Genomic DNA, 13,936 nt, shown 5'->3' with positions numbered 1-13,936 from the left:
CAAAAATTAGGAGTGATTCACCCACGAAAATAAACTTATCCAAAGTAAGAATTCTCCCTAAGGACGCAAGCAAAACAAAGAAGGAAAGTTTAGAAGGGACAAGAGAAGACCAAATGAGAGATATCGGAAAAGAGTTATCCGATCTTGGAAGAATGGCTTTGTAAAAGGAGTGAACAATGAATCTCCTATCTTTCGTTTTGACTTATTCCCTCATGTTCTGATCCTTCCCCCTGATTTCAACTCCATTCAAGAGATTTAGAAGAGATGTTATCTCGGTTAACTCCAATCATTGAAATTTCTCCTAAAACCCAGATCCCAAGAAAAAGTGATATCGTTACGAATCAGATTATGCTTAATCGTGCAATTCCTTTTAAGAGAACAAGCGTACAAAGATGAGTATTGAGTTAACAGAGCCGAATTACCGTACCACCTATCTTCCCAAAACCTCACCTTGTCCACTAAGCCTATTCTGAAATCGATCTCTCTTGTAAAATCATCAACAACCTTGATAATACATTTCCAACACTAACTGTAGGACCCCTTGGCTTCCCCGCTATACCACCCAAACATTTTTTCCCCATACATAGCTGTAACAACTCTCCTAAACAAACTATCCCTTTCTTCAACATACCTCCAAAGCCATTTCCCTAATATAACTCTATTTGTAAGTCTAAGACCTCGAATCCCTAGACCTCCATTTTTCTTAGGGGTGCAAATCAACTTTCAACTAACCAAATAATACTTTTTTCCTCCATTCTTATCATTCTAGAAAAAAAATTTCATAAGTTTTTCCATACGGATCTCTACCGACTTAGGCATTGAGAAAAGAGAAAGGAAATAAATATCTCACCTTCCACATGCTCAACTTCTTTTTCATTCTATCGATGACCCCGTCCCAAATGCTCTTACTGTTATACACTACTCCTAAAGGGAGACCCAAATAAGACGATAAGAGATTATCAATAGAACACCCCAGGATACTTGCTAACATCTGGAGATCATCAACAACCCCAACCCCAAAGATCTTACTTTTATGCAAATTGGTATGAAGGCCAGAGATTGCCTCAAAACAGTTCAATAACACATGTAGGATTCTCACTTGGTCTTTCAAATGGTCCAAGAACACTAAGGTGTCATCAGTGAATTGGAGATGGGAGATTGTTAGCCCCTCATTATTCACCATAAACCCCAAGAGCTTGCCAATGTCTACAACTCTTTTGAATAATCTACCTAAGGCCTCGGTCATAATAAAAAAAAGGAAAGGAGATAAAGGATCACCTTGCCTTAAATCCCTCAATCCCCTAAAGAAACTTATCGAACTGTTGTTGATTAAAATGGAATAGGAAACCGAGGTTATACACTTCATAATCCAACCAATCTACTACTTACCGAAACCCATTCTACACATCATATACTATAGAAAATCCCAACACACATAATCATAGGCTTTCTAAAGGTCAATTTTGCCCCCCCAAACCTGCCTTTTTATCCTTAATCCTCGAATCAAGACACTCGTTTGTGATTAACACCTTGTCTAGAATTTGTCTCCCCTTAACAAAAGCTTATTGTTCCACATCGATAAGACTTTTCAACACTTCCTTCAATCAAGATGCTAACACATTCAAAATGATTTTGAACATCGAACTAACCAAACTAGTGGGTCTAAAATCCCCAATTAGGTTGTCGGTCCCCACTTTTTTATGAATCAACGCCACAAAAGTACTATTCAAACTATATTCCTGGCAATTTTTCTCTTGGAGCTCCTTAACCACTTCTATGAAATCCTTTGAGACAATGTCCCAACAATGTTTGAAGAAAGCAATGGTGAAACCGTTCGGCCTAGGAGCTTTGTCCCCACTCATGGAGAAAACAATAGATCTCACCTCTTCTTCCACAATTGGTCTTTCCAACCAAACTTTCTCCTCCAGGGACAAGGTGTGGAGTAGTAAATTATCTGGGCGAGGTCTTATTCTCTCTTTCCTTGTATAAATCTTTGAAGTACCTCACACACATTCCCCTAATCTCCTCTTCTCCTTCTACCATAGATCCCTCCAAAGACAATTTAAAATTTTGATTGCTTCTTCTAGGATATTTTGCCATTTTGTGGAAAAATTCTATGATACTTTGATGCCCTTTTTTCTCTCACAAAAAATAATTTTTATCTTTTATGTTTTTTTAAGATCCAATTGTGGTCTGACTAAGTTCTGTGCCAATGGTTATGGCTTGTTTAACCATATATGTAATTCTTTCTTATTCTTCTTTTTGTGCTAAGAAGTCTTTATTTGTAATTGTTTGTGTTTCTAGACACCCAAAACTGCACAAATCATTATTGGAGTGCACAAATGCTTCAAAAAGTCCAAAATTAAAAACTTAAGAATTGTTCGAGTTTGGCTGAATTTCCTTTGGAAGAAAAATAAAAAGAATTTTCTAAGAAATTTGTTTCTCCATCTCCACGGTACAAATTAAAAGAGTCCCCTCCACACTACACAGTCCCACATACACCACACACTCTATCTATAGAATGTACTTGGCACACTTGCATATTTTCATTCACTTGGTTGGGAAACAAGTTTCCTAAGGAAATTTAATGATTCTGATTCAAATCGATTTGGTTCCATTTAAGCCTGACTTTAATTGGTTCAAATAAAAAGGGAACGGGAAGCAGGGTTTTCGATTTCGGTTTGATTCCTTTTAAATGGGACCTATTGACACTCCTAATGTCATTTAATTTGACATCCTACTGAAAACTCCTGACCTTGCAGCTTTAAGAATAGCACAATCCTAATAAACAAGATCTACTGTGGAAATGGTTAATTCTAGTCTCGACTCATTCGTATTGCAATAAGCAACGACAATTGATGATCACAACTACTCCCCACCCCACCCAAATCAAAATTTCATCTCAAGACAAGAAGAGACCCTCCCTGTCTACATTAAGCAAGTGCACAAAAGCATGCATCATAAGGTCTAGAATAGAGAAAGGATCCACTATTTCACCAATTTGGAATCCATCTTCAACGCCTTGTAAAGTTCCATCTTTTTTACACCGTTTTGACTAATTTGATGTACATATAAGACCACATGATCACGCATATTTGCAAGTCATGGCCACAATCAATATAGGAACAGCTCGCAACTTGGGAAAAGAACGAGTTAGCTATGCTGAATGCTGCCAATGCACACTAAACGTGAAACTCTGGTACTTCTATTGCCGTTGTTTCTTTGAATTGGGTTCAGGTCTTCCAAACTATTTTTGCTAGTCAATGAGAAAGAAAACTATTAAAGCAAACACTCTAATTGAAATGACCAATGCGATTGAGGAATTAGTTTTGCTTGATAACAGATTTCTGATGCAAAAAAATCAGAATTTTGCTCTTACGATGACTAAGTTAAGCGGTGGGAAATCGATAATGAAGGTACAAATATAATTCTCCTGATTAGAGATCTCTAATCAATTGCATCACTAAGCATATAAGAAAAACCATGCTAGGAAGAAAATTAGTCATTGAAATATTAATTACAAGCATCATAGATCACTTCGATGATTCAATTCATTTATGAGATTCACAGCAATTGAAAAATCCAAAATTTTTTTTAAAGCAAGGATTTGCATTATTCATTGTGAAAATGAAAAGAAAAGGAAAAAAAAAAAGAGCTTGTGAATTTGGGACACAGTGATTGAGCGAGTAGCAGATGTATCGGTTCATGACAATCTAGGTACCTGTCAAAGGTCAAATCTGTGCATCTAATCATAGGTTGAATCACAGTTTACAAAAGAGAGCTTTAATCTATCATACAAGTGATCATTAAATGACCAATGCATAGTCATAGCATAAAGGCCTTCTCTATATTAAAGGTGAATCAATAATTCAGTACTCACACTCAAAACGAATAGATACTAGAAGAAAATAAAATCTAACAAAGCACTTTTTGTCCATACCATATTATCAGCAGGAACATCATCCCGATAAACAGACACGGGCCATGCGGGGCAGTTTCAAATCAGCAATGGATGGTGTTAAGAGCCAACATCATTAAGATCAGAGTCGCAGATTACTTAACCTTGATGAGGCCCCAACAGATGGTGTAGGCGAAGCAACATTATTAAGATCAAAGTCACGGGTTACTTCACCTTGACGAGGCCCCAATGATGGGGACAAGTCTGAAACAGACGCATAAGATTTCTTGTTACTGTCTCCCTGAAGAATTCCCCTGGCTTGAGAGCTAGAAGGTGCAACTCCTGCATCATTATTCTTCATTATAGCAATCTTTTCCCGTCCCTCTTCTAGAGCACCCATTGCCACATTATAGGTCTCTACAACTATAGCGCCTTCCTCTGCATACTTCACGATCTCCTGGTATAGATTGTTGTATCGCATTTTCATAGATTCTTGAAGCCTCCTCCCTATTCGTCTAATCCAAGTGCATTTCTCGTCCACCGCTTTAAGCTGTAATGAGATGGCAACTTAAGCACATTTGTTATGGCAAAGACTGTCAATACTTGTCATCCTCAAATTTTGCAACCCTGTATGTGCTGATTGCCTCATCCCCCTCAATTTTAATTGCTATATACGCAACTGTTTCAACTAATTGCTCTTGAAATTTGGCAAATATTGTCCTGGTGTAAATGTTAGCTGCATGTTTCTCTATAGGAGATGACTTTTTAGTACTGGGGTGGTGCAAACTGTATCAAAATCTGCTTCGAACAAAGGTAAAGTACTTTTTTGTTGATTGACATATCCATTAAAAGATGAATTAATAGTGTCAATCCCTTGGTTTGAAAAATTTGGAGCGAAAAAAGTGTCGCGAAAATACACTGGGACCCATCGATGGCGATCATCATAAAACATTTGAAGCCAAAGATTTTTCCTGGGGTTGTATTTATCGATAAGACATCTCCAAGATGATTCAAACTCCTCGATCGTCGCAGTCAAGTTGATGCAATCATACAATTCCCATTCAAATGTAGGATGGGAATGACATACACAAGCCAACCTTTTTAGTACTTGCCTCAAAATATGACACTTGCAAATACAATGGTGGTGGCGGCCCTATCTTGGCCAGTTGCTAGAGAGACAGAAGGGCCATGGTCAGACATCGCTGTAAGCCATGTCTCAAACAACCGCTTGAAGGAAGTGTCGGAGTCATCTACAAGTAGAGCACAACCAAACAAGACTATCTGCCCATGATGGTTTACTCTTGTGAATGGAGCGAATGACATCTGATACTGATTCAGTGCCAGCACATACATAGTGTTGTCAAAGGTAACCGCATCTCCAAAGTGACTATACGCTGCTCGCGACCTTGGGTCTGCCCAAAAAACATTACTCATGCGAATATCGTCATCGAGTTGTATAGCATAGAAGAAGCCAGCGTTATCGACCTGCTTCATCTTGAAATAATCCAGTAGAACCTGAGCATCTCCTCCACCCCTGTCGGCTTCAATATCTGTTGTATGATCCACTTCTCGTAGATTATATGATAGCAAGTCAGATATCTTGATTTGGAGAAGACCAAGAAAAGTTCCATTTCATGCGTATTCTTGAATCAAAAGACAGTCTATCAGCACAAATATCAACTAATGTAACTGAAAATAAACAACAAAATTAATGACACAAGTGGCATAAGAAAGATTTAATTAACACAAAAGAATAATCATTATGGGGATAAAACTATCCCCACTGCTATACACGTGCCACCAAAAATCATCCCAAGACACATCACACAACACACATACATATATAATCCTCTCTTTTGTAGATAAATTGCAATCCTCTTTTGATATGGCTAGAAATGTCTAGATGAAATGATTTTTGGTCTACATGGTGAGGAGATTTTCCTAGAAAATATATCTAAGGGCCATTTTTACGCCAAGAATTTTTCTATTTTTTTGAAAAAAAAAAAAAACTCTTAAAATACAATTTACAGCAAGAATGATAATAGGACACTATGTATTGCATTTAAAGAAATCAATTTTTTTTTCTTTTACTTTTTAAAGAACTAAAAAGAAAAAGAAAGACCAAGCGTGGAAAACATGATCATTAAAACCAACATTTCAAGAAATCAAGTTTATGATGTATCTCTTGATCCTCCCGATAACTCAGGAAGAAGAAAAGAAAAGGTTCTGCATGTCACTCAAAAAATTTACGTAGAAATTCAAACCAATAAAACCCATTTTTCAAAAATAAAATAAAATTAACAATAATGAAAAATATAACACTTACGCAAAGAGAGAGAGAGAGAGATCAACATACAATTCCAGTATATCAAGAATTAAGAAAAAGAAAGAAAACTGACCTGTTATGAAGAGAAGACATACACAATGTATCTTTGATGCACCCAACACACGAAAGAAACTCACCTTCCTTCCTTCCACCTGTCTATCTTTGTAGGCTTATATATGAAGAAGACTGCATATTTCTAAAGAAACAGAGATTTCTTTTTTGAGATTTTACGTTCCTTTCAGTAATTTCGCAGATAAAATAAACCAAATTCCGGTCATTGAGCAGAGAGAGAGAGAGAGGCGAGAGTGTGTGTGACTATGGGGGGAGAGAGAGAGAGACTTGGGAGTTTGGAGGGAAAACTATGGGGGAGAGAGAGAGAGTGACTTGGGAGGGAAAACTTTGGGGGGGGGGGGGATTTTGTGCGAGTGGGTCGAGATGAAAGAAAGTGTATCCGGCGACTCATGGATCCAACTCGGTCAATTGAGTTGACTCGGTGGTATGAGGCAACACGGTCAATGCGTCAACTCGACCACTGAGTCAACTCGTTTGACCGAGTTAACTCGGATATGAGTCGACTCACTGAGTTGAGTTGACTCTTTGACTGGGGCAACTCGGTCGCTGAGTCAACTCGTTTGACCGAGTTAACTCGGGTATGAGTCGACTCATTGAGTTGAGTTGACTCTGTGACTGTGGCAACTCGGTCTCTGAGTCAACTCGTTTGACCGAGTTAACGCGCTGGACTGAGTCGACTCATTGAGTTGAGTTGACTCTGTGACTGGATCAACTCGGTCGCGGAGTCAACTAGTTAGACGGAGTCGACTCGGACCCTGAGTTGATTCGGTGGGCTGGGTCAACTCGGTCATTGAGTCGTCTCGGTGGATTGAATCAACTCAGTGACCGAGTTAGATAATTTCTTTTCAGACTTTCTATTTTATTTTTTCCGCACCTCGAATAATGCTGCAAAAACCCCTTTCCGTTTTTGAAATGCAGTGGCCCTGGTGTTAATGCTGCACCATCATCAAACAATAAATTGGGACGGGCAAGTGATCCTAACTCAGATGATGAAGCAGAAACTGGTGGCAAAAGAAGAAGACATGGTAGGGGACTGGCTAAAGAAAATGATCCTTTTCCGCGGCTCCCAAAGCTCACACCCAATCAGTTCTGAACCAACGTGTATCCAAGTTGACATCGAACAAGCGCGGGCTCTTGCACGTAAACTTGACAAGGAAAAAAGGATTGATGATAATATCTTATGTACTGTAAGTCATGAAGAAATGGATGGTGATAAATCTCATGGTGGTACGATTATAATCATACGGGGTTTAACCACGGTCAAGGGTCTAGAAAGGCATTGAACTATTGGATGCAACTGTTACTTATCTTTGGCGTATCCATGGTTTAGATTACTATGGGATAGTTGAGACAAGTGAAGCCAAGGGCCTTCGACATGTGAGGGCAGAGAGCAAGAGCAATGATGAAACAAGTGGTGCTGGAGCTGATTGGGAGAAGAAACTTGATTCGTTAGAAATAATGACAGCCAAGGAAAAGATAGAGGCAGCTGCTGTTGAAGCTGTAGATCCTTATGTCAGGAAAATAAGGGATGAAAAGTATGGGTGGAAAAGTACGGTTGTGGAGCCAAGGGTTGCACAAAGCTTTTCCATGCTGCCGAGTTTGTCCATAAGCATCTGAGACTGAAACACCCAGAACTCGTGATGGAGTTGACATTGAAAGTACGCGATTTTCAAAACTACATCAAGTATGTTTGTTTTGTATCATTTTCTTTTTCTTCTCGATATGGATAAAGGGACTGTGTGGATATTCATTCTGCATATTTCTGATTACCTTATTTTGTTTCAGTGATGCAAATGCACCTGGTGCGACACCTACCATGCAGCAACCTCTTCAGGTGTGATTCATCACACATACACACAAAAGCATACAGGGGGAAAATGCCCTTAGTTGTCAATCTAAAGTTATCCTTCTTGTACATGCTTGTATTTGTTCAGCTTTTTTAAATGCTTTATGTGCATCCCATTGCTACACAAAATCTCAATTTTTTTTTTTTTTTTTGAACTTTCCTTTATTATTCATATGTTGTTTAAATAATTTTAGTGTTTATATATTCTTACTATATCGTATACTAAACATCCAAGGCATTAAATTTTGACATCCCCTAGTGTGGAAATAGTGCCTTTTAGGTAAGCAATGAATTAATTCAAATGATAGAAATATTGACGAAATTTCATTTGGAAACGGGTCAATAAGCATGAAGCACACTCGTGCAGTGGCTTCCTTTGGTAGAGAAAAATGCTTCGGGGCCAAATGCGTTCTCCATGACTTTTTTTGAAAGTAGTTGGAACATAATTTGTGACAATTTGATGCTTGAAGTTCAGGATTGTCAACAAAGAACCTTTCTTGGTTATTGTTCTAATAACACATTTGTAGCATACATTGAACCCAACGAAACAAGGGGTTGAAAACATTTCGGTCTTCAGGCTAATAAATCCAAGGATTAAGGAGATCAAACAATCTGTCATGGACTGGAGCAAGATGCATTTATTAGAGGTCATCAGAACTTGGATAGACTCCTAATTGTAAAGAATGCATAAATTTGAGGATTAGATGAGTGATTCTAGAAATTGTGTAAAATTGATTTAGAGAAGGCGTATGATCATGTGAATTGTCTCAGATATTTGGTCTCATTTCCTAGTATTGTCATACTTATTGTGTTTTTTGCAAGAGTACCATGGAGTTATTCCAAAGTAGTGAATCATGGCATTCAAAATGCAAGCATGTTTAGCTACTCTATGCATGTAGATTTCTTTTTGAGCTTTTTAAACAGATGCCAAAAGTTTGATGTGGTTCAGCTGATTTCTTGTTCTTGTTACACATGCTTGTAACAGAAAGAAAAGCCACAGAGGCGTGGGGCCGGATCAGACAACCGGTTTAGAGATGATCGTGGTAACCGTAGAGAGCATGATAGGGTTGATAGAGTTAATGGTAATGAAAGGTAAGATAGGTCTGAGAAATCTCCCTCCTGAGATTTTCAATCCAACACTGATGAACTCAAAGGGGGAAACTGGGATGAGCCAATGTATGACAATTATGGTGGACAAGGCATGCATGCTGCCCCCCCTCCCCCGCGACCCCGGTCCCCTCAGATATCCCCCCTCCTCCAATATTGATGCATGTACCTGGTGCTGGGTAGGACTTACAATCTATTTCTATATTTTGATTTGATTAGTTAGTACCTTTTCTTTTATTTGCTATTTATTGAAATATTTTGTTTACTAATTTGTGCAGCCCATTGGGACCTTTTGTTCCTGCCCCCGGGAAGTTGCAATGCAGATGCTGAGGGAGTAGGGTGGGCCTTTGCCTTTTGAAGGTAGTCGTAGCAAAGGGCGGAATGGGCCCCAAGTAGGTGGACCAGGGCCAATCCTTACTGTATCGCCAGCCTTCCAGTAGGATCCTTGTCGTATAAGAAGGTAACCACTGTTCTCATGATATTAAATTGGTGGTCAAGTTGATAGCTTCCCATGCGACAGAGGGTTGGAAATACTTTTGTTTGTATCAGATTTTTTTCTTGAGCATAGTTCTTTAAGCCATCTCTAGTATACATATAATATGTAGGTGCAATTTAATAATGCAATTTGATGTTTGGTGCAGTTATCAGGACCTTGATGCACCAGAAGACGAAGTCACTGTCATTGATTACAAGAGTTTATAGCAGTTGCCCCCACCTTTGTTGTGCAGTTGAAGGCATTATTAATTTTCCAATAGACCGTGAAGAAGTGGCCCTTCTTGTTTGGCTTCTTTGCGCTTTGAGGAAGTCAGGGAGGCGTAAAATTGTTAAATGATGTTGTTCAAGAACTTCTTGTTGATATTTTATCCTTACCTTTGTTAGTATCTTAAAAAGGGAGCATTAATTCCTGAAAAGTTTCTAGGCTGTTAACTTTGTAGTATTATTACATTTGTATTTAGAAGTTATTAGATTGCTTAATGACTCTCAAGTGGTTAATAAATTTGATGAAAATGTTGTCTATTTGGCAATATAGAGATCATCATCACCAAAAATCAGCTCATTCCGAAGCTTTTAACCCATGTAAGAAAAAATAATTCATTTGTGGTGTGGGTTGCCCTTATTAATTTGTGGGGTGCTTTTATAATTACTCAAACGAGATTTACTGTTGAAATGGTTAATTGTATTGCAGTAGAATCCATAATCAATAATTGTTCATGATCACAACTACCCACCACCCAACCCAAATCAAAATTTCATCTGAAGTTAACCAGAGACCCCTTCTACATATAATGATGGTAAGTGGAGGGGTTGGCTCCTTAGGGAGAACGAACGTCCTTGTAATTTGGATGGGTGTAGGAGTCGGCTCCATGGAACTTGGTTAATCAGATTTGGTTCATATTGAAAGGGATCTACAGTTACGTTTTTTAAGTGTGTCTAAATGAACTTTTAGAGATCCACTTATAATATCACCAACATGAATAACTCAGTTAGACCTCTTGATCTTTATTTTACAAAGTGTTAAAGGAGGCTCTAGACCTATTGAACAACAGACCATCCTCGTCAAATAGGTTAGCTTTACTTATTTTTCCGATAACATCTTTTCCTTTTAGATCGCTTTTTTTTTTTTTCTCAAAAAATCATTTTTATCTTTTATGTTTTTTTAAGATTTAAAAGTAAAAATCATTGATCAAGCTGATCACTTTTATTTCCTAAAGATTGATCTAAAAATATTGTCTTGTGCATATGGTGAAACAATCCAACTTCTTATTGTATATAAAAACCACTAACCTCAAAGGAATGTCTTAGTGGTTTTATTGTCTTAGTGGTTTTATTGGAGACCGTCGTATTATCAAACTAGGGCTGGCATCGGATTGATTTGGTATCGGATCAATATCACTTCAGTACTGATCCAATTTTTTTTAATTATGTACCCAATCCGAACGGATTAATGAATATGTGAATCGAAATTGATATGTTTCATTTCATCATTAATCTGAAACCAATCCAATCCGAATAAACGTCTTATTTTCAAATTATTAATGTTCAAAAAATATAAAATCATATAAATTTTTAAAAAACCTATTTCTAACTATAAATATAGAAGAAAACGAAAATGACATACAACATTTTATTTATATATACGTACATAAAATTAAAAATAATAAAAAAATATTAAAATATATTCGGATTGGATTTGTTTGGAAATGAATTGGGATAAATTTGAATCTGATCTGAAATTGTTTCGGATTTAAGATTTCAATCCAAAAATCCAATTTTTCATATTTTTCAGATCAAATTAATTCGAATATCCAATGGATATCGGATCTAAGTCAAATGGGTTGTGATCAATGTATAAATGTACTTGGCGCACTCTCTCTCCTCGTCTCCAGTTCACATACTCTCTCCCTCTCTCTCTTCCCTGTGAGTGGGGGAAACATGGCGGCTACAGTAACACAGCTCCGATATTCTCCACTCTCTCACCGTTATAAACTCCCAGGGAACCATTATTTTTCAGGCCAAGCCCCTCCTTCTCAGGAAATTTCCCTTAGATCTCATTTTTCTTCTCCCTTAAACCTTTCGCTCTCTCTTCTCCAAACCAGAGCATCAAACCCTAACATTGCCGTAAAGGTCGAACAGCTCGATGACGGTGATAATGGAGGTATCGGAATCGGCGGCCATGGTAACGGTGGTGGAAACAATGGAGATGGTTGGAGTCCCGATCGTAGAGGTGATGGTGATGGAGATTCTGAGAATCGATCTTCATCGTCCGATTTTGGAATCGTAGGGCTTTTCCTTAGCGGATGGAGATCTAGGGTTGCAGCAGATCCACAGTTCCCTTTCAAGGTTCTAATGGAAGAGATAGTTGGCGTGAGCGCATGTGTTCTAGGTGACATGGCTTCTCGACCTAATTTCGGACTGAATGAGCTCGATTTCGTTTTCTCCACTCTTGTCGTAGGATCCATTTTGAATTTTGTTCTCATGTATCTATTGGCACCTAGTCTGTCGTCGTCTTCGGCGTCGAATCTTCCTGCAATCTTCGCTAGTTGTCCAAATAGCCACATGTTTGAACCAGGAGCCTATAGTAGTTTGGATCGATTTGGAACTTTTGTGTATAAAGGAATTGTTTTTGCTGCTGTTGGATTTGCGGCTGGACTGGTGGGGACTGCGATTTCTAATGGATTGATATTGATGAGAAAGAAGATGGATCCGAATTTCGAGACACCTAATAAGCCTCCCCCGACCGTGTTGAATGCTCTGACTTGGGCAACTCATATGGGTTTGAGTAGTAATCTGAGATATCAGACTCTCAATGGGATCGAATTTCTGCTAGCCAAGGGATTACCTCCTTTGGCATTTAAGTCTTCAGTGGTGATCTTGAGGTGCTTGAATAATGTCCTTGGGGGAGTTTCGTTTGTCGTGTTGGCAAGGTTGACGGGATCACAGAAGGTAGATGATGAGATAAAAGCAGTGGAGAAGGCGGGTTCAGTTGAAGAAAGGGAGAAGTTGGAGGAAGGAGAAGAGGATTATCAGAGCAGTAACCAGCCCACTTGTAAGTGATTGATTTGGGATCACTCTCGTCGAGTGTATTGAGTTATTATCTAAAATCTGTGTAATTTAACAGGTCTATGAATAAGTGATTTTCTTTTCATGAATAAATGGAATGTGGGATCATGGTTTCCAAACCCAATTTTCTCTGGCATTTAGCCTGTAATGGTTTCTGCTTTAGGATATTGGTTTTGAGTTTTATAAGTGAGTTCTAAAATGGAGTTTGAAATGTTACGTAGTTTTTTTTTTTTTTGATAAATATAACTATCATTAATGGAGAAGAAGAAGAAGATTGGTGGCTGAGGAAGCCCCCATACAAGCTAACAAGAAAAGCAACAAAAACGAAAATAAGACCGACAAATACAAATAAAAAGCACATATAATGAATTGTAGAAGAACAAGTTCGATCTACAAGAATCTAAGGATCTCCGATGTTGTCCCAATTAAAAGCCAAATCTCGTAAGCGCACCCCCTCAAAGTCCTTACTCATCTTGGACCAAAGAAAAAGTATCCCTAAAATTTCAAAAATCACTTTGTTAGATGAACTCTCCTTGCTGTGGAACACCCTGTTGTTGCGCTCTCTCCAGATACCTCAAGCAATAGCGGCTGGAAGGATAGTCCAAAGATACCCCTTCCTCGAAGAGAAGATATTGAAACTCCACCCTTTTAAAAGAGCAAACCAAGAAAAAGGAAGAACCCAATCCATTTGAAATCGAGATAAAAAAACGTTTCGTAGTTATGACCGTAAGATACATCACCTGTGCTTGATCATACTTGTGGGTTATGTGTGTGTCAGACTCGAGACTTCTTGCTTTCAGAGATACATGGATATTATTGAAATTCCCCAACCTTGGTGAATTGTATGCCATGTCTACAGTATGCCTTTTAATAATTAACCAATATTTTAGTAGTATCTTTAGCTCCAGTTGTGTAGTCGTTGAAAGAGTTTATTCCTATAACTGTATGCTATTTCTCAAAAGAAAGGCTTGTCCATTTCAAGTTTCTTTTCGGAGCTCTTTGAATGACTGGGAAGCTGGAGATGTTATAAGAATGCTAGTGTGTGTGGAGGCGGCTCCGGGTAATCCAAAGCTTGAGGATGTGGGGAGTAGAGATGGCAAGTTTTCTTTGAGATCTTTTGACAACA

At 38.3% G+C, this 13,936-nt stretch overlaps 1 protein-coding gene and 2 pseudogenes across 2 annotated transcripts; 2 read left to right on the top strand and 1 right to left on the bottom strand.

Moving 5' to 3' along the window:
* Nucleotides 1-3,730: 3,730 nt before the first annotated feature.
* Nucleotides 3,731-5,530, bottom strand: LOC147383699 (protein FAR1-RELATED SEQUENCE 3 pseudogene; annotated as a pseudogene).
* Nucleotides 5,531-6,685: 1,155 nt separating this feature from the next.
* On the top strand, nucleotides 6,686-10,141 carry LOC147383698 (serrate RNA effector molecule-like; annotated as a pseudogene). The gene is made up of 5 exons (XR_015172863.1): nucleotides 6,686-6,720; nucleotides 7,215-7,980; nucleotides 8,082-8,130; nucleotides 9,128-9,428; nucleotides 9,528-10,141. The product of XR_015172863.1 is annotated as a serrate RNA effector molecule-like (transcript).
* Nucleotides 10,142-11,611: 1,470 nt separating this feature from the next.
* On the top strand, nucleotides 11,612-12,946 carry LOC147383697 (protein RETICULATA-RELATED 3, chloroplastic-like). Its single transcript, XM_086426470.1, has one exon. It carries the CDS (start codon nucleotides 11,683-11,685, stop codon nucleotides 12,802-12,804), a length of 1,122 nt encoding a protein of 373 aa, XP_086282596.1. The 5' UTR covers nucleotides 11,612-11,682; the 3' UTR covers nucleotides 12,805-12,946.
* The last annotated feature ends 990 nt before the right edge of the window (nucleotides 12,947-13,936 follow it).

Source organism: Akebia trifoliata, chromosome 15 (genome assembly GCF_017979445.1).
Source record: "Akebia trifoliata isolate Shusen 1 chromosome 15, ASM1797944v1, whole genome shotgun sequence".
Classification (NCBI taxonomy): Eukaryota; Viridiplantae; Streptophyta; class Magnoliopsida; order Ranunculales; family Lardizabalaceae; genus Akebia; species Akebia trifoliata.
This window is presented reverse-complemented; position numbering and strand designations above follow the sequence as displayed.

Coding starts and splice junctions, on each gene's coding strand:
- LOC147383697 (XM_086426470.1), top strand. CDS start 11,683: ATGGCGGCTACAGTAACACAGCTCCGATATTCTCCACTCTCTCACCGT.